This window comes from Anolis carolinensis, chromosome 3 (genome assembly GCF_035594765.1).
Source record: "Anolis carolinensis isolate JA03-04 chromosome 3, rAnoCar3.1.pri, whole genome shotgun sequence".
Classification (NCBI taxonomy): domain Eukaryota; kingdom Metazoa; phylum Chordata; class Lepidosauria; order Squamata; family Dactyloidae; genus Anolis; species Anolis carolinensis.
Genome location: NC_085843.1, coordinates 208373741 through 208398586, shown reverse-complemented (window position 1 = coordinate 208398586; position 24846 = coordinate 208373741). Strand labels below are relative to the sequence as shown.

The window sequence follows — 24846 nt, the reverse complement described above, 5'->3', positions numbered from 1 at the left end:
CAAAAGAAGGGTTTTAGGGAATGCACAGTATACATCTGGACAAATTTTTCAATCTGCAAAAATTATGCAGAAATTTACACAAAAGTAGCCGTGACATTGTTATATTCAGTATTTCACAATTGCTATATTGAGATTGGGACTGAGCTGCTCTTTCCTTTCCCTCTTCTTCTCAGCAGCCCAACAAGACCCAGGCAGATCAATTAACACAAGAGATATAATGAGAGATACACAGAAAGCTCCATTATGATCTGATCGCAGAATAATGTATGTGCAGCACAAAAAGAAATCCCCGCTCCAATTGTCCATTGTTGTGAATATGAAAAATATGTTGGCATGGCACTGACAAAGCATTTCAGTCCCCCAGGATCTCTCTGACCTCAAATAGTTATTAGAGAACATCGGAGATGTTTATACTGAAATACAGTTATTTGAAGCACCACACGACTAAATTGGATCTCATCAGCTGACAACAAACAAGACCATACTTAGAACATTATATGCAGATGAGGCTTCAAGGGAAGGAAGGTGAGAAAAAGTAGGCAGACAGAGGAGGTAAAATAAACCCAAATAAATAAGAGTCATAAACAAAATCAAAAGATACATAGAAAACATAAAGCAAAACATACATTTTAGGCCACTTACATAACTACTATTTCCATGTATTTTCTGTTCAATGTACAAACAATTGAGAGAAATCATCCACATGTCACACATTAATAAGGAAAAATGAAAAAGCAGAAAGATCAGCCAGAAGAGGAGATGGCAGTACATCTCTGATAGAAGATGCAGATTACAGTTATTACTGCCATTCAACTTCACACTACTCATATGTAACAAGCCAAACTTCTGAACTTGGCTTCTTACATGAATTTGTCCAATGTGTCTTACTCAGAAAAGCTTTGTAACACTGAACAGGAGTTATTATCAGATTCCTAAACTATTTCCCCTTCTTTTTTGAGAGAGGTTCTATTAAAGTTGCTAAAGCAGCTCAATTTGCTGTAAGCTGTTGCATGTAATTGAGGTCGAAGCACACATCATCATCATCTTGTGATGAAAAAATCCAAACAAACAATCTAATCATGTGGCAGCTAGAGGATATCATGTCAGTAATGCTGTAGAACCATTGTTTTGAAGGTGCTATTCAAGTGTTAAACTCCAATGTACACTAAGCACCTTGGACAGTTCCTTTAAGTTCAGACTAAAACCCAAAGCCTATTTATTGCCCATTGACAATGAAGTCACTAGTCTCCAGTGAGATCATTACCATACCTATTCTGTTGAACACAGCAAGAAGACCACTGCAGCATATTGAGCACCAAAGAATCCTGCTCCATCCCATCTAAGGGAACATACTGGAAACCTCACAGCAGTGACTGTGATTCCTTATGAAGACTACAGGCTGCAATACAAAGCCCAAACATGCGCCAAAATACCTAAGAAAGAAAGAAAAGGTGAGGTACAAGCATCCACAGCCTTAGATTACCAAATGTTCCTCTCATTAGCTGATCTACCTATTTTAAACCTGAAAATTTCTGGTTGGGAGAACTGGGTTTAATCAGATTCTTATATACAAATTTAGGCCTGGATATCCCACTGGCTACCCCATTTCAGATTATTGGTTGATAAAGTTGTGGCTTTCTTTCATCAACTCTTGTGTCTGGCACTTGGAATTTGAGTGGGAGGACAGTGAGAGTTTGTTGAAGACACAATTTTAAAATACCGAAGCCTGGAAAACAACGACACTCAGGAACAGTTGCTGATGAGAATTGTGACAAATGATTAACGGCTGATATTGCTAAGTTGATCAACTTTTGGGGGGAAACAACTTCTTTACATTATCAGAGACAATGGCTTTACATTAAGAAGGAAGTCAACACAAGGCTTCTTACGTTTACCAAAACCAATTAGGAAGAGTCAACATCTGTACAGGAACTGATGGAATCAACATATTTTATGAGCTATCTCGGAGTTTAAGATCATCTGGGGAGGCCCTGTTCTCGGTCCCGCCTGCTTCGCAACTGCGGCTGGCCGGGACGAGAGATAGGGTCTTCTCAGTGGTGGCCCCTCGGCTGTGGAACTTCCTTCCTAGCAATATCAGATCAGTTCCTTCCCTTCTAGCCTTCAGAAGGCAAGTAAAAACATGGCTTTGGGATCAGGCTTTCGATAACTAGTATAGTGCAATAACAGACTTGGAATAATGTATAATTGACGATGGAACAGCCTTAGATTACGATTTTTGGATGATGTTATTTTAAATTTTAATGTAATGTTTTAAAATATCTAATGTGTATTAATTTTAAATTCTAATTTGATTTTAATTGCTATTTTTTGTACTTTTAAGGCAGTGAATGGTTGCCATTTCTAAGTCGCCGTGAGTCCCCTTCAGGGTGGAGAAAGGCAGGGTAGAAATTAGGTAAATAAATAAATAAATAAATATTTCAGGCTGGAAAAACATGTATCATTCATTTACAACTTTGGAACACTACTAGCAAGAAATATTGCTATATAAGACACCTTTTAATATTCAGAAATTGTGACAGACAGCTGGGCTGTTCACCTGCCACTTTGCTCCTTGGAAAGGAGAGAGATGGTGAACCTTGGAGTGTCAGATCTGCTGTAGGAAAGCAGGATTCTGGACCCTTGCCTCCTTTTCTCAAGGGAAGAGAAAGGAGTGTGATTTTGGGGTCATGATACATTTTGCAAGGAGTCAGGTTCTGTTGTAGAGATCTGATCCTTGGCATTGTTCTTAAAGAAAGAGGATGCATTTTGGAAGTTTTGGAATTGTGCGTTGGCAGGCTACAAGAAAAGTAATCTGGCCTAAGAGATGCTCTTCTCCAGGAGATAGCAGGAGAAGTGATGTATGCATGAGAATGAATGGATGTATATTTGTAAAGTGAATGCTGAATAAAAATGTAATTCCCCCTTGTTTGTTAGCCAATGTAACTGTAGGTTGTTTGTGGATTCAATGTAGTTACATAGAATTTGTATGTCTGTATCTCCAGTGTCGTTCTTTGTGTAAAAGTGTAAAAGTTTTGATATACCCTCTCACACTGAAATTGCAGTAAAAAGAACCTTTGTTTAAAAATATTAATGACACTTGCTATTATAGTGGCATTCCAGTTAACATTATTTTTGGATGGAAATTATTTCAAATTGCTTAGTTCATACAACCATGCAATATACAATTAGTAGAACAATTTACAGGCAGTCTCCAAGTTATGAACAAGATTTGAATTTGCATGGAAGTCAGAACAGTTACATTTTTAAGTGTACCTCCAGCCAAACACCCAAACACACACACAAGCTTTGGAGGACATAGGGAAGGGTTAACACCCTGTGGTGTTTGTTTTGCTGATTGTGCCCCTGTTCAGAAGATTTCACCTCACTTTCTGTCCCTGTGAGAATTGGATTTTGAAAAAAAAAATTGGCTTGTTGTGGAAACATGTTTTGGTGAAAAAGATTCGGTTGAGCTTCATGTTTTCTCCATGATAACTCTTTCAGGAGTAAATTTCCCTTCCGAGGGGTTGATTTCTCTCACTTCCTGTTGTCTCAGCCCTGTTCTTAGCTAAGAGTCATTTGTGAGTTGGATGTTTGTAACTAAAGGACTGTTCAATGTTTCCAATAAAAGTAGCTTGTTGTTTGTTGTAGTTGTATTGACAAAGAGAGATCATCAGTACATAGCTTTTCTCAGGTTGGCCAAAGAGAACAATTCTTGTATGGCTTCGGAAGTTTCTTAAAACTGAAGTCATTTTTACACTCTGATATTGTAATGACACCTGTTTGTGATATTATATAAGTGTTATGTCGTGCTATTCGGGGATAAAAGCTGAACAGCTATTATTAGCCATCTTTCTGGAATTCTGGAGACAATGCCAATGACACTCCAGAATCCTGCCTTACTGTTGTGTGCGGACACAGCCAGTGACTCAATTCAGGTATCCTATTCCTGATCCTCTAAAGCATAGGGTGAAGAATTCAGGATTGTGTATCAGTTTCTCACTCCAGTCCACAGGTTTCATAACCACTTTATTTGGTAATATCCAAATGGGGTGATTTATGATGGGTAAAAGTTTAAAAAACACATTGCTGGATGAAAGAAACAAAGCTGTACATGGGCTTATGGCCTTGTCTGATTTTTCATATCATGGCTAAGAGGACTAAAAACAGCATCTGAACATAACTAGAGATTATGATAGAAAGTACATCTCCGGAGCCTTTCACACAATGCAATTATAGAACCATGATTCCATTTTAACTGCCATGAATGCATCCCATTCGAGAATTTGCAATTTCAGAAGGCATATTTAGATTCTCTACCATGGAGTTATCATGCCTTATCAAACTACAAATCCGAGGACACCTGGATCCATTGTAACACTGTTTTTGTTCTTGGATTATAAATGTCATTTCCTTATTGGCTGTATCATAAAAACATGGGAAAGTTTATTAAACTTCAATAAGTTTGTTTTTGCAGGACTTCTTGCAGCAGATTTTGCTATAATTTTTCAGTGAATATTTCACTGAGTCTTAATCAACTTAACATAGTTTGTGGCAGCTGCAAAAACAAAGTTTCTGGAGTAGAACAACTACTTTCAAAGTAAGTATCACACAATTACACAGGAATGAATACTTTCAGACGAGGAACATAATTTTTTTCAAATGTTGTTACATAGTGATTACTTTAATACTTTTCATTTCCTATAAACATTTATAATTATGCCTACAGGCCAGCAAAAAAAGTTCTTAAATGAGTATTTGATAGCTAACTAGGCTAGCAGGGTACTTGTAAGCCAATTGGTTAAACCAGCTTTCTGAACAAAGCATCCAACATTAAGCTACGCCCAGAAAAAATGATTATATGGGATTACAAAGGGCAATCACACATGTATGAAACTACACTAATACATTTAGATGTCAAAACTTTTTCATAGCAAGTAAAATATCGCAAATTGATGGATTAAAAAAAAACACAGGCTATGGTTCAGACAACAATGGATGCATGCATACCAAAACAATGTGCTAAAGAAAGGAAAAATCCACAAGTCTGGTGTGACATCTCATGGATTATTACAGAAGCTTATACACTACATCAATAACAAAAATGACTTGTCGCTTCCATTTTAAAGTGATTGTTCAGATTTGAAAAACAGTAAATGTTAGCAGATAGGCCATAAAATATTAAGCTTACCAGAAGACAGTTTTCTTGTTGATTTTCTTTAATATCATCAGAAACTAAGATACTTTCAAAAGCAGGAAAAAAATGCCTCACCCTGCACTTGTTCAAAGGAGCTGTCAGGAACAGCTGCTCAGCCTGAAACTACGAACTGTCAAAATGCACTAATAGCATGCTTTGTGTTAGCCACAAAGAAGACATGTGGAATGATCAGGTTACCTTTTCCCAGATAAAAGTTATAATACTAGACAACCAACAAAAGGATTTTTATATTTAAGGACTGCCAGGCATTCATACTCAGAGCTGCAATCCAATCTACAAGCAAATCATGTCAAAACATTTGCATTTTATTTAACTGACAATGGAATCTTATACTTTTCTACACCAAACTAAGCTCCCGTGATTTCAGTGGGACTTACTCTGGTATAAAGGACTGAAAGCTTTGACATAAGCTAAAATTAAACACATTTATTTCCTATCAATTGAATATAGACATTACAACTGTCATAATCTTTGACTACTTTTGCATATTGGCCTACGGAGAGGAAGATGATTAGTCTATCACTGTTTCTACCTTGACTGACGATGCTGTCAATGATTACCTTAACTTATAGGAAAACCACATTTTCATATTTTTATACTTTATATTTTATACAGATTTTAACTGCTGAATGTGTTAATGACGAGGCCTGATTCATTATACGTTTGCTAAGGTTGTTTTTATTTGGTGATTTCAACTGTTAATTTTAATTGTTTGTTCTGTTTGTTTATTCTGTCATTTGCACATGACATTGAATGTTTGCCATTTTATTTTATTTTAATTTTTGGAAGTCGCCCTGAGTCCCCTTGGGGAGATAGGGTGGGGTAAAAATAAATTTGTTTATTATTATTACTACTACTACTACTGTAATCAATAATGCTATATTATTGATAGCAAGAGTGTAATTTTACATAGGCCACTGTAATACATAAAGATACAGTAAATATTAGGAGGGTGCAAATTTATTATTACTGTTCGTATTTCGTATCAAATTCGTTAAATTCATGCATATGAAGCAACATTCTAAACATGCAGGAAAGATGAGGGATTAAAGAATCAAAACACTCACCAATCATTTTCGTTAAAAATTCTGTAACATTCAGATGCCTTGCAAAGTCAGTTTAATTTTCAGTATAAGCATGAAGTGTTTTAAAAACCAATCCTGTTTTTGTTTTTGTTTTTTTGCCCGATCGCCATAAGTAAAGGCACTAGGTACGGGATTAGCAAAGTTAATGGGTGGGAGACTGTGAACACAGCATTCTTAAAAATATAGTTTGGGAAGGTGAGGCCCCCTGTATCAGAGAATGCATCAGGTCATACCTTAAACTACATTTCTGAGAACGCACTGCTCAGCATCTGAAAGTCCCAATGACGGCTGAAGCGGCCACCCATTTAGAGTCAGTCTAATAATGATAAATAAAATTACTGAATCTGCAAAGAGGACTAAAGTAAGTAAGTAACAGTATAAATCTGTGCTAAGTTGAAGTTATGTGGTTCTGTGTCATAAAGACAGAAAGACATTCAAGAGGATTTCTGTTGTCACTTTTAGAGGGATAAATTGTTTTGTCTAAACTTTAAAGAAATCCCCCAAAATCTGTCAATCTGTGAATCTTTCTGAAACTTCTGGGGATTGATGCCCTGGTTATCTTGTACATTGTATATAAAAGACCAAATTTGTCACAGATTATGGGGCTTGCAGTATCTCCATTCACTTTCAGAAACCACTGTGGCCCTCATGAATGACGGATTTGAATCAAACTTGGCACACAGACTCTCCATGACCAACAGAACATACTGGAGATTTTTGGGGGGAATTGACCTCAATAAGAGTTATAGTTCACCTGCATCCAGAGGAACTGTGACCCCCACCAACAATTGACTGGTACCAAACTTGGCATAGAGAAGCCCCATGACCAATTGCAGGCATTTGTAGGAATGGACATTGATTTTGGGAATTGTAGTTCACCCTTATGCAGAAAGCACTGAACCCAACCGACGTCAGATCTGGAACAAACTTGGCACACAGACCCAATGTCACGACCCAGGCTACAGAGCACCAATAACCATACGCAGAGGCCAGATTCTATCTAATATCTTTATTAAGGAATTATATAAAGTTAGTAAAAGCAAATGTAAAAGTTAGTCCAGAAGTAGACCTTCCAGGGAAGGTCAAAATTAGTCCAAAGAAGCAATGTCCAATATGAAATATTAAGGTCCAAAGTTGTAATCCAATAACCGAAACACTCACTTTGCCAGGCAAAGTGAGGGGAGATGACAAGGTCCTTTAGTCCATAAACTTGAGTAAGGCTAGGAAATAACTTGATACTTGAAACAAGGCTTAAAACGTGGAACAAGGTAACTAGGAACAAGAACAAGGTCCGTGGAATAACTTGGTAAAATCCGTGGAACAAGGCAAGGATTGGTCCTGGGAAACAAGGCAAAGTCCGTGGATAAACAAAGGCTGGGAAGCAAGGCGAAGGCTGGAAAGCAGGGCTAGGCTTGAGCAGGAGCGAGGCTTGAATCGGAGCGCGCTGTCCAGACACAACTCGCTCCGTAGGCTGACGAATTGACTCCGCGAAGTTACTACGCGGGCAAAACACCTATATAGAGTCTAACTTTCCCACCGATGCAGTTCTCTGGGAATCAGAAACGAAAGCCAAACTCTGAGACCAGATGTTAACCTCCTTAAAGATTCTCACGAGAAACAGTCTTAATTGGCTACATTCTTAGCTGCAATTCTTGCACTCCTGCGCGAAGTTGAATCCAAACTTCTCTGTTGTTTACAAAACTCCCGGCGCAAGAACACGGGAGAAGTAGGCTCTGGGGTTGTTTGACATACTTCTGGGAGACAACTTTCTTGCAGGTGCAAGGTTCCCAGATCGGCCTGGGAAAGATCTGGCTGAGAGGAATCCAGTTCAGACTGGGAAGGTAAAAAACCCAAGTTTTCATCTTCATCAGGAATTACAGTGTCCTGAGCAAGACTACAAGGCCCATGGGTCATCACACTATCCCCCTCCTCAAGGCCCCTCCCAAACTGGGGCCCTCTCCCCGAGGCGCGAGGTCGCGGCTTGGCGGGATAGGTCTGATGAAAGCGACGGGTTAGATCAGGAGCATGGACTGTGGAGGCGTCTTCCCAAGAGCGTTCCTCAGGGCCAAAACCCACCCAGTCAATGAGATATTGTAGGCGGCGGCGGTGAAAGCGAGAATCCAAAATGTCCTCAACCTCGAACTCCTCCTCCCCATTCATCAAAACAGGAGGGGGGGCCGGTTGGTCTGTATCAGGACGCACACCATCCGCCGGAAGGAGCAGGGAACGGTGAAACACTGGGTGAATGCGCAATGAACGCGGAAGTTGGAGTTTGAAAGTCACAGGGTTTAATTGCGCCACCACTGGATAGGGGCCAATGAAACGGGCATCTAACTTCCGGCAAGGGCGGTGGGAGGGCAGGAAGCGAGTGGACAGAAAAACCCGATCTCCTACCTTGATTTCGGGACCCGGCTGGCGATGCTTGTCAGCGTGGCGTTTATAGTCCTCCTTGGCTTGGTCCAGTTACTGGAGCAAAAGTTGTTGCACCGCTGCGAGTTCCTGCAGCCAATCCTCTGCTGCGGGAACTTCTGAAGTTTCAATGACAGGGGGGAAGAAACGTGGATGGAAGCCGTAGTTTGCAAAGAACGGCGTTTCTTTTGTAGAAGCTTGAACTCCATTGTTGTAAGCAAACTCAGACAGTGGTAACAGAGAAACCCAATTGTCCTGTTGGTAGTTTACATAACAGCGAAGATACTGCTCCAAAGTGGCATTGGTGCGCTCCGTTTGCCCATCTGTTTGGGGATGATGAGCTGAAGATAAGCGAGAGTCTATGCCCAATAGTTTTTGTAGTGCCTTCCAAAAACGAGAGGTGAATTGAGATCCACGGTCTGTGACTAAACTCTTGGGCAATCCATGTAGTCTGAAAACATGTTGAAGGAATAGATCCGCAGTCTCTTTGGCCGTGGGGAGGCCTTCGCAGGGAATGAAATGGGCTAACTTGGTGAAAAGGTCCACCACCACTAAGATCGTGGTGAATCCACAGGAAGGTGGTAGGTCAGTGATGAAATCCGCGGAAATTATTTCCCATGGGCGAGATGGGGTAGGAAGGGGGTGTAAAAGCCCTGAGGGCTTCTCCCTTCGTATCTTGGAGCGCTGGCATACTGGGCAGGTGTTGACATATTTTTCCACATCCTTGCGGATCTTGGGCCACCAAAAATCCCTTAGGATCAAATGCATAGTTTTAAATAGTCCGAAGTGTCCTGCTGGTTTGCAGTCATGACACAGACGAAGCGCTTTTTCCCTGCCCGGTCCGGGTGGGATATAAACGTGATTTCTATAGCAAAGCAGCCCATCTTTAAGCGAAAAGGGAAAATGCAGACCTTGGCGAAGTTGGTCCTGCGCCCAGGCATCTGCTTGCTGACTAGCCCTGATTTCTTGAGCACAGATGGGTCCTGGAGTAGAGGAAGTTGAACCAATGGGAATGGATTTGGTGTTCCCCACCGTGAGCGTGGCAAAGTTCTCGGGTTGTAATAGTTGGGATTCAAAGGTCTCCTTGCGTCCTGCAGCGTATTCCGGTTTACGTGACAGGGCGTCTGCTTGCTTGGTCTGGGCTGGGGTCACATAATGAATCTGGAAGTTGAAACGTTCAAAGAATAAAGCCCAACGTTGCTGCCTCTGATTTAGTTTGCGGGCAGTTCTTAGATGTTCTAGATTACGATGATCAGTGTGGACTTCAATGGGGAATTTGGCCCCTTCTAGCCAATGTCTCCAAGTTTCAAAGGCTGCCTTAATGGCCAGTAGTTCTTTTTCCCAAATGGTGTAATTTTTCTCTGGTGTGGTTAGTTGACGAGAGTAAAAGGCACAGGGATGGAGGTGATCTCCCACCGGTTGTAAGAGTACGGCCCCAATTGCCACATCAGAGGCGTCCGCTTGCACAACAAAAGGGGTTCCAGGATTTGGGTGCTGTAGAATTGGCTGGGAGGTGAATAGTTTCTTTAGTTGCTGGAACCCTTTCTCTGCTTGATCAGTCCAGCGGAAAGGCTGCTTTCCACGGATGCAGCTAGTGATGGGGTCGGACCAGCGGGCAAAATCTGGAATGAACTTGCGGTAATAGTTCGCGAACCCCAAGAAACGCTGCACCTCTTTCTTGTTAGTTGGCGCCCGCCATTCCAATACTGCTGAAACCTTGGCTGGATCCATGGAAAGCCCTAGAGGCGAGATGCGGTAACCCAGGAAATCTACCTCTTGTAGATCAAAGGCGCATTTTTCCAGCTTGGCATAAAGTCCATGATCCCGCAATCGTTGTAACACCATTTTGACGTGGTTCTCATGTTCTGATTGTGATCTAGAAAACACCAAAAAATCGTCCTGGTAGATTATCAAGAACCTGTCTAGATAGTCCCGAAAAATGTCATTGACAAAATGCTGGAACGTTGCGGGAGCTCCGCATAAACCGAAATTCATAACTCGGGACTCGAATAATCCGAATTTGGTCTGGAAGGCGGTCTTCCACTCGTCCCCTTCCCTGATGCGAACTAAGTTGTAAGCCCCCCGAAGATCCAGCTTGGTGTAAACCTTGGCTCCTCGAAGCCGATCCAGTAGATCCGAGATTAAGGGCAGGGGATAGCTGTTCCGCTTGGTGATATTGTTCAATGCTCTGTAGTCCACCACCAAGCGTAGTTCCCCTGACTTCTTCTTCACAAACATCACTGGGGAGGCGGCTGGGGATTGAGAGGGTCTGATGAATCCCTTGCGAAGGTTTGTCTCTATGAATTCCCTGAGAGCTTCTTGCTCTGGTTCAGTCAGGGAGTAAAGATGCCCTCGCGGGATCGGGGCCCCCTCCACCAAGTCAATGGCACAGTCATAAGGTCTATGTGGGGGTAATTTTTCGGCTTCTTTCTCATTGAATACATCCCAATACTCGGAGTACTTCTTTGGCAAGGTGATGATGGGCTCGGTGTCTGAGGCATGGCAGACCTTGGCTACGAGGCAATGGTTTTGGCAGTACTGTGAAGCAAACTGCAGTTCTCTGTTGGACCAGGAGATGTTAGGGTCGTGGAGAGTCAGCCATGGAATTCCCAAAATCACAGGGAAATGGGGAACCTCGGTAACAAAGAAGGAAATCTCTTCCATATGTTCCCTTATCCACATCCTGGTGGGTTCCGACCACTGACTTACGGGGCCCGTCTTGAGGGGGCGGCCGTCTATGGCTTGCACCACACGGGCATTCTTGAAATCATGATATTGTAATCCCAGAGAGTCGGCATACTCTCTATCAATGAAATTGTTGGTAGCTCCAGAGTCTATCATGGCGTGGATCATGACGGGTCCCCTTTTTGCTGACCATAATGTGACCACGAGAAGGAACAGGACCCCGGTTGGCGGCTCTTGAATGGATTTTTTGACCGGGTTGGCGAGCCTCTCTACACCCGGTCGTTGGCTTCCCCCGCCGGCTGTGTGACAGCCGCCTCAGACGCCTTCGTCTCCGTGGAGGACGCCGCCGCAAGACGGGCGGCGGGCTTCCCTTTGGCTGGGCACTCTCTGGCGAAGTGGCCCCCATTCCCGCAATACCAACAGAGATTTAGGCGTTGGCGGCGGGCCTTCTCGGCGGCATCTAGTCTGGGACGCACATTGCCCAACTGCATCGGCACCTCCTCGCCTCCTCTGGGGTATGGGGTTGGCGGTGGGGGTCTCCACACTGGTCGTGGCTGAACGCTGGCGGGAGCGGGGGGTTTTGCCCCGGCTCTACTGCCCTGGCCTCGAACCCATTGTTTCCGGTTGGCAATCATGACTTCAGCCCGTAAACATTGATCAATGAGTGCCTCGAGGGTCTGGGGAGGATCCACCTTGGAGATTTCTTCCAGCATTTCAATGTTGAGACCCTCCCGAAATTGTCCTCTGAGGGCAACATCATTCCAGCCGGTGTTGTGGGCCAGCACTCGGAACTCGGCTATATACTGAGACATAGGTCTGTCTCCTTGGAATAGGCGACGGAGTTTGTGACCGGCTGCCTCCAAATTGTCCTCGATTCCCCAAGTCTCTTTAAGGTGGTCCAAGAAGCGTTGCGCGGATCTTAGGTGTGGAGAGGCTTGGTCGAACAGTGCCGTCGCCCAGTTGGCCGCTGGCCCGTCTAGAAGACTGTAAACCCATGCCACCTTGATGTCTTCTTGGGGAAATTCGGCAGCACGGGCCTCTAGATAAGCTTGGCATTGGCGACGGAAAACATGAACCTTAGAAGCTTCTCCAGTAAACTTGGTTGGCAACGCCATGGCCGGTAGACGGATTCCGCGTTCCTTCAAACCTTTTATTTCTCCATCCTGGGCATTGAGCTTATCACGGATTCGGTCCACCTCATCCTTGTCGATGGTGTAGGTAATCGGCTGGCCGCTCGGCCCAGGTACGACTCCGGTAGACATACTGGCCTTGGTTAATTGGTGCTTAGGGTGGCGGAGTCAAACTGTCACGACCCAGGCTACAGAGCACCAATAACCATACGCAGAGGCCAGATTCTATCTAATATCTTTATTAAGGAATTATATAAAGTTAGTAAAAGCAAATGTAAAAGTTAGTCCAGAAGTAGACCTTCCAGGGAAGGTCAAAATTAGTCCAAAGAAGCAATGTCCAATATGAAATATTAAGGTCCAAAGTTGTAATCCAATAACCGAAACACTCACTTTGCCAGGCAAAGTGAGGGGAGATGACAAGGTCCTTTAGTCCATAAACTTGAGTAAGGCTAGGAAATAACTTGATACTTGAAACAAGGCTTAAAACGTGGAACAAGGTAACTAGGAACAAGAACAAGGTCCGTGGAATAACTTGGTAAAATCCGTGGAACAAGGCAAGGATTGGTCCTGGGAAACAAGGCAAAGTCCGTGGATAAACAAAGGCTGGGAAGCAAGGCGAAGGCTGGAAAGCAGGGCTAGGCTTGAGCAGGAGCGAGGCTTGAATCGGAGCGCGCTGTCCAGACACAACTCGCTCCGTAGGCTGACGAATTGACTCCGCGAAGTTACTACGCGGGCAAAACACCTATATAGAGTCTAACTTTCCCACCGATGCAGTTCTCTGGGAAATCAGAAACGAAAGCCAAACTCTGAGACCAGATGTTAACCTCCTTAAAGATTCTCACGAGAAACAGTCTTAATTGGCTACATTCTTAGCTGCAATTCTTGCACTCCTGCGCGAAGTTGAATCCAAACTTCTCTGTTGTTTACAAAACTCCCGGCGCAAGAACACGGGAGAAGTAGGCTCTGGGGTTGTTTGACATACTTCTGGGAGACAACTTTCTTGCAGGTGCAAGGTTCCCAGATCGGCCTGGGAAAGATCTGGCTGAGAGGAATCCAGTTCAGACTGGGAAGGTAAAAAACCCAAGTTTTCATCTTCATCAGGAATTACAGTGTCCTGAGCAAGACTACAAGGCCCATGGGTCATCACACTCAACATGGCCAACAGTACATACAGACAGGTTTGGGGTGATTCCCCTTGGAACTTGGGAGTTGTAGTTCACCCGCATAAAGAGAGCACTGAACACAGCCAACATTGGATCTGGAATAAACTTGGCACACAGACCCAACATAGCCAACTGTGCATACAGGCAGGGTTTGGGGGTGAACGACCTTGGATCTGGGACTTATACTTCACCTGCATCTAGAGAGCATTGAACTCAGCTGACGTTAGATCTGGACCAAACTTGGCAAACAGACTCAATATGGCCAACTGTGCATACTGGTGAGGTTTGGAGTGATTAGCCCACAATTTTGGGAATTGCAGTTCACCCACATCCTTATGCATTTTCTAATGGGAGCATTCATAAAACACAACAGGAAAGACTTTTTTTTAAAGAAATAGAGCCACAAATGGCCAAACTGATATTATCTAACACCCCCCCCCCCCCCCAAAATGCCTTTTTTCAAATAACCCAGGCACTGCCAGGTCCCCAAGCTAGTTTATTAAATAAAACAAAGCTTTCACTAAATAAACACTTTTAGATTAGTTATTTGATTTAATCAATGCATCATGCAATAAAGCACATTAAAATATGACATTATATTTTAATTCTCATTAAGAAAGGCACTCTTGACTATACAATAAAAGAAAACGATGGGGGAAAAGAATTTTAGGATTACAGAACTACAGCTGGAATGACACTTCACGCAGCCAAGTCACATTGCCAAACTCTGCTGATTCTCCAGAGCAGAAAAGTGTCAGGAGGAGGAAATCTTCAAGAAGAAATAGTAGGGCGGGACTTGAGGTTCATGACCATACCAGTGTTACTGCCAAAATTCAAGATTAGTTTGCAACTGAAATCTAGTAAGTTTGCAGTAGAGCCAGCATGGTTTGAGTTTGGAACTATGACTCTGGAGACCAGAGTTCAAATCACCTCTCAGCTACAGAAACCCACTGGATAACCTTGAGCAAGTCAAATGCTCTCAGGTTCAGGGGAAGGCAATTGCAAGCCCCTTCTAAACATATCTTGCCAAGGAAACCCTGTGAGAGCTTCTAAATGAATCAGAAACTATTTGAAGGCACACAACAGTGACAACAGGTGTCAAGGACAGAACGCCACAAGATTCAAAGTAACAGAGTTTATTAGATTACAGAACTCAAAAATGCCCGTAAAACACAAGGGCCAGGCAGTTTTTGCCTTTAGGAGCAAAAAGGGGCAAAAGTAAATGTTCAAAAGATAAACCGGATTAAACCGGAGTTTAATCCGGGTAAAAACAAACTGCTTGCTTCAGCCTGGGTATAAACGAAACGAAAGCCAAGGAACAAAAGATACAAAGAATGCAACTAATTGGCAGCAGATTCCTCTCTGCTGCCAACACTGTGCTTAGAGTAACTTGCGTCGCTCCCCCACACACACAGCAGACAGGATCTCCAACACGAGTAAATCAGCCAAGGATTGTAGCAGTTGAGTAGACCAGTTCCGTTCCGTAGATCAAAACCAGAAGCAGACGTTTGTAGTTTTTCCAAGTCCAAGAAGGGGGGAAGACAAGCCGTGGTCAGTTCAGTCCGAGTTCTCAAAGCAGGAGATGGCGTCCGTCAAGAAGACGACGGAAGGTCAAGCTAATAAGAGTAAGCACAGGTTTGCACAAACAAATGCCCACACAATCCCTCCCGCCGTCTGACCCTGGATTCCAATCAACTTACGTCACAGCACAGGAAAGCACACAAGTCTTCAGGGAAGCGTCCCACACACACACGGATCCCAAGCGTTTGCCCAGATTACCTTGCCCAACGCAATTAGCAATTGCTCCCAAGCCCCATTTTATGCCAGTTACAAATCTTCATCACTGTCAGCTGTCCTCCTTAACCCGGGCGTTTCCTCATCACTTTCCTCGTCAGAGCTGGAACACCTCTGACTACGCCCAACAGCATCTCCAGCTGTGGATCCCGTCCCATCCCTCCAGCTAAGCCATGGGTCTAATCCTGAAGGTCCCCATTCATCTTCTGTCCCATCATGGCCAGTGGCACCCACTTCCTCCCTTACCCGAGTCCAATCCATCTCATCCTCCTCCGAGCTAACCAGCCCCTCCTCCATTCTCTCCGTAAACCCTTCGAAAGACTCCTCGTCAGATGGTGCTGCAAATATGTCTCGCAGTCTTTTTCTCTCTCGCTCCTCGAGAGTATCTGACTCTCGAGGAGTCTTACGCCCACGTCTGTCAGTAACAGAGCCATGAGGCTCAATCATAACACTATCCCCTCTCACAAAGGCCTCCTCCCCCGATGGCGGAGAAGTGGCAGTGATACCCTCCGCTATAGCACCACGACGACTAGAGGTATCAAGTTTCAACAGCGAACGATGAAAGACTGGATGGACCTTTAAACTAGACGGTAAACGCAAACGAAACGCAACAGAAGAAATCTTTTTAACGATAGGAAAGGGACCCAAATACCGAGGCGCAAACTTTCCCCCAGCCTGTTTAATATGTTTGGAAGATAACCACACCAAATCCCCTTCTTCCAACTCCTCCCCTGCCTGCCTGTGGCGGTCAGCCTGAGTCTTCTGCGTTGCCTTAGCTTCCAACAGTAAGCGACGGGCAACATCATGCAATGCAGCCATTTCCGAAGAGCGGTACACAGGGTCCGAAGAGACCACATTGGTCGACGGCGCCACACCTCCCCGTGGGTGAAAACCATAAGTTAGCTCAAATGGCGTATGCTGACTAGACGTGTGCACCGCATTGTTGTAAGCAAATTCCGCCACCGGTAACCACTTTACCCAAGCCGTGGGTTGATCTAAACAAAAACAACGCAGATACTGCTCTAAGAGCCCATTAACCCGTTCCGACTGTCCATCCGTTTGCGGATGGAAAGCTGAAGACACGTTTAACTTAGTCCCCAAACACTCATGGAAGTGTTTCCAAAAGCGTGACACAAATTGCGGAGCCCTATCTGAAATAATCACCTCGGGTGCTCCGTGCAAACGATAGATGTGCTTTGTAAATAGTAAGGCCAACGTAGGGGCCGCCGGAATGGTTGAACAAGGAATAAAATGAGCCAGTTTACTAAATAAATCCACCACCACCCAAATACAAGTATAACCCCCAGACTTAGGCAAATCTGAAATAAAATCCATGGAAATGATTTGCCATGGCCTCTCCGGAACAGGTAAAGACGATAACAACCCTCTAGGGCGCCCAACAGGCGTCTTACTCTGCTGACAAACGGCGCAGCTGTCACAAAAGCGCAGAATGTCTTGCCGCATCTTTGGCCACCAGTAGCTCCTGGTGATAAGCTGTACGGTCTTGAACCTGCCAAAGTGCCCAGCCATGGGTTCGTCATGGTGGGCTCTAATCACCTCCAACCTGAGGGTCCCTACTGGTACGTAAACCTGCCCCCTACGCACCAATACCCCGTCTTGATCCTGGAGATGCGGCAGTATGGTACGGTTACCTGCAGAGAGCAGCATCAGTTGCTCCTGAGTCCATACATCATCCTTCTGAGCCTCAAGGATCTGGTCATGTAACCCAAGCTCATTATCTACAACACACAGAGAGGCAGTAGGCAAGATGGTCTGACATACTACCTGCTCATTGGTCTTAAATTCCGGCTTGCGGGATAAAGCATCGGCCCGCAAGTTTGCCTTCCCCTCCACGAACTGCACCTTGAAGTTAAACCTGGAGAAAAACAAAGCCCAGCGGATTTGACGCTGGTTTAACTTCTTTGCTGTTTGCAAGTGCTCTAAGTTTTTGTGATCAGATCTGACCACGATCTGGTGCCGTGCCCCTTCAAGCCAGTGCCGCCACACCTCAAACGCCACCTTAATCGCCAACAACTCCTTCTCCCATATGGTATAGTTCTGCTCGAAGGGTGTTAGTTGCCGCGAGTAAAATCCACAGGGACGCAAGGTCCCTGAGGAATCCTTCTGAGACAATACAGCCCCCAACGCGTAGCTAGAAGCGTCCGCTTCTACCACGAACGGTCTGTCAACATCAGGATGGGTTAGTATGTTGTCCGATTGAAAACTAGACTTTAGTTGTAGAAACGCCTCGTGAGCTTCCCGCCCCCACACAAATGGCTGTTTCTTGCGCAGAAGCTGCGTCAAAGGTACCGTGAGCTTTGCAAAATTCGGAATAAACTCCCGGTAGTAATTAGCGAAACCCAAGAACCTTTGTACATCCTTCTTAGTCTTCAGCTCCTGCCATGAGTTGACGGCGTCAACCTTATGTGGGTCCATTTTAAGTTCCCTACCTGACACTACATGACCTAGGAACTCCACTTCAGGCACATGAAAGACGCACTTGGAAGCCTTGGCGAAAAGCCCATTAGCCCGCAGTCGGTGCAGAACCTGCTTGACATGTTGACGATGTTCTTTCTCGTCCTTAGAAAAAATCAAGATATCATCCAAATAAATCACTAAAAATTGGTCAATTAGGTCCCTGAACACATCGTTCATGAACCTCTGGAATACCGCAGGAGCATTACAAAGCCCAAAAGGCATGACTCGGAACTCGTGGCATCCGAAACACGTGTTAAATGCCGTCTTCCATTCATCCCCTTCCCGTATACGGATTAAGTTATAGGCCCCCCGCAGGTCAAGCTTGGTAAAGACCTTAGCCCCTTGCACCCTTGATAACAGTTCCGAGATTAAAGGCAGCGGGTACCTATCCCGAATGGTGTATTTGTTTAGGATCCGATAATCGCAGACCAACCTAAGTTCCCCAGTCTTTTTGGCTACAAAGAATACCGGTGCCGCAGTTGGAGAACTAGATGGGCGAATAAACCCCTTGGCTAAATTTTCATCTAGAAACTCCCGCAAAGCTTGCCTTTCCGGTACAGTCAAGGCATACAGCCTCCCTGCTGGCAGTTTCGCACCTTCTGCCAACTTGATGGCGCAATCATATGGCCTGTGCGGTGGTAATTTGTCCGCTTCTCTTTTACAAAATACATCAGAGAACTCCCCATACTCAGCAGGCACTCCCTCCATATCAGAATGAGTAACATTTAGAGTGCAACAATCCTGCCTCTTTAAGATCACTTTACGTGTTGCCCAATCTACATGTGGGTTTACTACAGCTAGCCAATCCATCCCCAGGATCACATCATATCTAGGCAAGCTCGTAATATCCCACACAAACGTTCCCGTTACTCCCTGCACCTCCCACGTTACTGCTGAGGTTTCATGGTTAACCACCCCAGTCTCCAGCAGTCTCCCATCTGCTCCTTCCACCCACACGTCGCATGCCTTGCGCACTCTAGGAATGCCATGCTTCTTAGCAAACTCAATATCTACATAGGAGACCGTAGCCCCTGAGTCCAGCAGTGCCAAAGTAGAAACAAGTTCCCTTCCCCCAACAGATAATGTAATGGGTACGAAAACATGCTTCCTCCCCTCAGTTGACTGCTTGAGGAGCCCTAGTGCGTTGGACTCACGTCGCACTAGGGCTGGCCTTTTCCCGAAAGCTGGGAAGGTTTCACATTACAATTTTTGGCAAAATGCCCAGCATTCCCACAGTACAAACACAAGCCCAGCTGCCTCCTACGGCTCTTTTCCTCTGTAGACAGCTTTTTAAAGACCCCAAGCTCCATGGGCTCTTCCCCCATCACCACAGGTGCCCTGGTTACATGCATGGGTGGCGCACACATTGCTTTTGAGTGTTTACGAGCCTCGAACCTTGCGTCTAAACGCAGCACCTTAGCTACTAAGGCGTCCCAGCTTTCAGCCGGCTCCAAGCGTGCTAATTCATCCTGGAGCATATCACTTAACCCGGCAGTAAATAAAAGCATGAATGCATTTTCCCCCCAATCCAGCTGGTGGCGATACAGGTTAAACTTATTTAAGTAATCCAAAACAGTCCCCTTTCCCTGTTTCAACCGATACAGAGCCCACCCAGCGTTCTCCGTGCGGAGAGGATCCCCAAAAGTATCAGTTAACAACTTTTTGAAATTATTCAAATTGTCCTTGACTGGGTCATTTCCCAAAATTAAATTAGTGGCCCATTGTCCTGCGGGACCGGTCAACAAACTCAAAATAAAGGCCACTTTGCTAGTGTCTGTAGGAAAAGCATGAGCACTGAGCTGAGAAAAATAAAGCTCCACTTGTGCCAAAAAGGTTGGCAACTTGCACCTGGTTCCGTCAAAGCGTTCAGGAGTCAAAACATGTCCTTTCACAGCCTGAGCTGTTTGGATAACGGTAAAAGCCGTTTGCAATTGGTCTACTTTGGCCCTTAACTCATCCATCGTCTTCCTGACGGGTTTATTGCTGCAATAAACTTTTTATGGGCGTTGGGCAATCTGTCAAGGACAGAACGCCACAAGATTCAAAGTAACAGAGTTTATTAGATTACAGAACTCAAAAATGCCCGTAAAACACAAGGGCCAGGCAGTTTTTGCCTTTAGGAGCAAAAAGGGGCAAAAGTAAATGTTCAAAAGATAAACCGGATTAAACCGGAGTTTAATCCGGGTAAAAACAAACTGCTTGCTTCAGCCTGGGTATAAACGAAACGAAAGCCAAGGAACAAAAGATACAAAGAATGCAACTAATTGGCAGCAGATTCCTCTCTGCTGCCAACACTGTGCTTAGAGTAACTTGCGTCGCTCCCCCACACACACAGCAGACAGGATCTCCAACACGAGTAAATCAGCCAAGGATTGTAGCAGTTGAGTAGACCAGTTCCGTTCCGTAGATCAAAACCAGAAGCAGACGTTTGTAGTTTTTCCAAGTCCAAGAAGGGGGGAAGACAAGCCGTGGTCAGTTCAGTCCGAGTTCTCAAAGCAGGAGATGGCGTCCGTCAAGAAGACGACGGAAGGTCAAGCTAATAAGAGTAAGCACAGGTTTGCACAAACAAATGCCCACACAATCCCTCCCGCCGTCTGACCCTGGATTCCAATCAACTTACGTCACAGCACAGGAAAGCACACAAGTCTTCAGGGAAGCGTCCCACACACACACGGATCCCAAGCGTTTGCCCAGATTACCTTGCCCAACACAATTAGCAATTGCTCCCAAGCCCCATTTTATGCCAGTTACAAATCTTCATCACTGTCAGCTGTCCTCCTTAACCCGGGCGTTTCCTCATCACTTTCCTCGTCAGAGCTGGAACACCTCTGACTACGCCCAACAGCATCTCCAGCTGTGGATCCCGTCCCATCCCTCCAGCTAAGCCATGGGTCTAATCCTGAAGGTCCCCATTCATCTTCTGTCCCATCATGGCCAGTGGCACCCACTTCCTCCCTTACCCGAGTCCAATCCATCTCATCCTCCTCCGAGCTAACCAGCCCCTCCTCCATTCTCTCCGTAAACCCTTCGAAAGACTCCTCGTCAGATGGTGCTGCAAATATGTCTCGCAGTCTTTTTCTCTCTCGCTCCTCGAGAGTATCTGACTCTCGAGGAGTCTTACGCCCACGTCTGTCAGTAACAGAGCCATGAGGCTCAATCATAACAACAGGTTTATTATTATTAAGCGTATTACAAATCCTAAAATTGATCCAACAAACTTTGATATATGCATACTTCAGATTCATATTCATATTTTCTCTGTCCACTCCCATCTGCTTCATTAAATAGTCAAACCCATCATATTCGTGTAACTGTTTTTGTGTATATAATAGTGAATTCTTAACTTCAATGCTTTGCAACTATGGTATGTGCCTGGAGAAGACCATGACGGAAAGTGATATGTTAATCAATCTACAATTCTTCCCCACAAACTGCCTCTTTTTCAAATTGCTTTGCAAGGGAGACACTATTGCCAAGGTTTAAAAAATATACAGTAATAACCAGCATATTATTTCCATAAAATAAATAGTAAAGAGACATAGCATCATGACAGCACTGTACACATGTGTAGCCAACCCATAGGCAATTGAGATATAATGTTTATGCATCACAGTTTCTTGTTAACAATCTGTGCTCTAAAAATGAACAATGCAATTATTTGATCTTTTTTATATAAATCTTTTGACAAAGAACCAGTAAACTTTCAGAAATTTAAACAATCTAAGTTACTTGATACAGACACAAATGTATTTTGAGTATATCCAAAACAGTTATGACCTGTGCTGCTCTTTCATTCAACCTCATTAAGGCCTACTTTATCATGGAACTTTATTCTAATACTTTATCTAAGTAAGTATAATGAAAACACAGTCTTTATACAGTGCTCTGTTGATATAACAACCGAAAGTGCTTTCTTTTCTCTAAAAGCAAGAAAATTTAAATACTCCCTGAAACATAGTTTTCCCATGCACATTGTGCACGTGTGTAAGATATGTAACAGCAGAAGATAAGAGCAAAGAGCCAGTGTCATGCAGTGATTTGAGTACTCAGCCCTCAAAACCCACTGAATTGTGTTGTCAAAGGCTTTCATGGCCAGAATCACTGGGTTGCTGTGAGTTTTCCGGGCTGTATGGCCATGTTCCAGAAGCATTCTCTCACAGTGTTCTCAAATAATATCCTGTGTCCAGGTTGGTTCATTAAGTGCTCTGCTATGGCTGACTTCATGCTGGACCACTCTAACAACCACCAAGTCAGACTACACAGAGAAGCCACTGAAATCCACAAGAATGTGGACAATTTCGATAGAAAGGAGGAAACAATGAAAGTGAACTACCAGTATTAAAAAATTCTAAAATCAGGACAGTAAATAAAGAACATCATTGAGAAAACAGGGGAAATCCAAGGGAAATCCAGACAAGAAATAATCAGGGCCAGCCAACACCTCCCAACAAAGGATTCCCCCAGGCAGGAAGTAGCCAGGCTTTGAAGCTGCAAGGTCATTAAATAGTAATCAAGGTGGTCAACTGCAACATTCACACTAGCCTCAAATAGACACAAGTTCGTTCTCCCACCCTGGGCATTCCACTGATATGTAAACCCCACTTGCCTAGTTTCACAATCTCACAACCTTACAATCTCTGAGGATACCTGCTATAGATGCAGGCGAAACATCAGGAAAGAAAGCTTCTGGAACATGGTCACACAGCCCGGAAAATTCACAGCAACCCACAGAATCATCTTGGCCAAGTCACATTCTCTCTGCCTCTGAGAAAAGCAGTGGCAAACCTCCAAGAATAAATTTTGTCAAGAAAACTTAGACGGTGGTCACCATGGGATGGAGTCAACGTAGAGGCACACAACAACAACAACAGCAAGCAAGAAAAGAAAAACAAATGTGGAGATTGTTTTCAAAAGGTACCAAAGCCATCTGAACAAATTTTACAGGAATCATTAAAAATGTTGTGGATATGCATTCTTTTACTATGAAATACAATTTTCCAAGCCATATACTGAAGTGATTTGATACATTTCAATAGTTCCAATCTGTACATAATATTCTAGTCCTAGCCAACAAAATGCTGCTGTCTATAACTCATATTTGAATTTTGGTACTGTTTCATTATGTGAGTGGAGGCCACTAGGGGCGCTACAGAGAGAAGGATAGTCCATTTTATTTGGGGGGGGGAGGGGTTGAAGGAGGAAAACAATTTCCCCATTTTCCTGTCATTCCCCCTACCCATGTCCACGTCATGATAAGAGGAGGAGGAATAACCAGCAAAAATAGGGGAAATGGTTTTCCTCCTTCAACTCCCCTGCATAAAATAGACTATCCTTTTCTCTCTCGCACACCTTAATGGCCTCCACCCAGATAAGAGAACAGTGCCTCAATTTTTTTTAAATTTGGTACCTTTTGGAAATAAACTCTACAAATAGCCTTGAAGAAGCAACGATAATAACTGAATAATAAACACTGGGCATATAGTTATGTCATTGATGCCTGTGCCAGTATTTTAAGAAATTTTAGCAAAACGCATTTTAACTAACTCAAAAAAAGTACAGAAACTAAATACTATGGAATCTGTGTTGCAAGCAAATAAATATACAATACAGCCTATATAACTGCAGGAGGTTTCTAGGTTCTCCAGATAATTATATAGTATGCTAATGCTGGAAGGTAGCACATGGGCAGACCTAGCAAATTCCTACAGATGACACCTTTTTAGGAATCTCCAAGGTTCTCCAGGGGAACTCTCTGCTAACTTTTGCTGGAAGTCATTCATTTCAATAAGATCTGCTACTATCTCGACTTTCTATTGTATTGTAGATTTTAAAGTCACCAAAATACAACCAGGTTGAATGCTGCAAGGGCAATTGTAGACCTAGAAATTAATGGATTTTAGTATTTTTAAATGCAAATTGGAATCCTGTTGGTTGGTTCAAATTAGAACAGAACCCAGTCAATTATTTTTAAATGGTGACCCAACATATAGGTAAATTTTATTGACTGAATGGGCCTGCTCCAATGAAGACTAATAACGATTTGTGAAATTTGTGTTCCCATAGGTCTCCCCCCAAAAGAAGATGGTGTCTAATTTTAAAAATACAGTCAAATAATATGCACAGAATTCTTTTTATAATCCTGTGTTAAGTTTGAGTTCTGACTATTCCAGTTGTGATACACATACTGGAAACTCTTTATATCAATTCCAATGTGAAGAAAAGTTTGAAGCCCTCAAATCTCCCTTCTAGTGTCATGTTGTCAACAACTTTTCAATCTGTCTTAGTTACCTTTTAGCATGGTCTTTCCAGTTGATCCTCCTAAGATATTTAGCGAACCACTTCTTGCCCCCAATGATGTGGTTGCTTCTAGTAAAGCACCGCTGACAAAGTTTGAAAGAGAAGTCCTGTGTAAAGTGGCACAGTATTCAGAAGCTTGTATACATGATTTTATGCACAAGTTGTCTCTTTCACACCAGCAATCTGTATGGCGCTGTGGCGTTAGTGGTTCCTTTACCGGATGGAGAAAATATTTCAAAGAATCTTCTGATCCTGTTGCTGTTTTGAAGATCTGTCAAATACAAAGGGAAAAACTATTTTAGGTATAAAATTAGCCAGTGTTGGGCTTTTTTTTAGTACTACAGAAAAGATTCCTAAAATGCTTCTCTCAAGTGATACACTAAATATTATTTTAATCAAATTTCTTTAAGTCTCCCAAACAATTAAATTGAAACTGCTAGAAGAGCAACCAATTTAGAGTCTAGTAGTTATTGTGTGGAACTACATAGAAGTCTATGAGTTCCTAAATAAAGAAACAACAAAAGAAAAGATAGCACAGTTTGAAAGTCTTTCAGGGGAGAGTTTCAAATAGCTGTAGGTGACAAAAAGCG

The 24846-nt window shown here is 43.6% G+C and overlaps 1 protein-coding gene across 6 annotated transcripts in view; it reads right to left on the bottom strand.

The window, feature by feature from the left end:
- plce1 (phospholipase C epsilon 1) overlaps window positions 1–24846 on the bottom strand; it is a 245765-nt gene that overhangs the window by 101615 nt on the left and 119304 nt on the right. For 5 of the 6 annotated variants that reach the window (XM_062976167.1, XM_062976168.1, XM_008115322.3 and 2 more), the window contains one exon: window positions 24248–24527. In XM_062976167.1, the coding sequence (XP_062832237.1) occupies window positions 24248–24527 (280 nt within the window). Of the gene's footprint in view, window positions 1–1269; window positions 1662–24247; window positions 24528–24846 lie in introns of those variants that run through there. The other variant, XM_008115325.3, reaches the window with a different exon arrangement.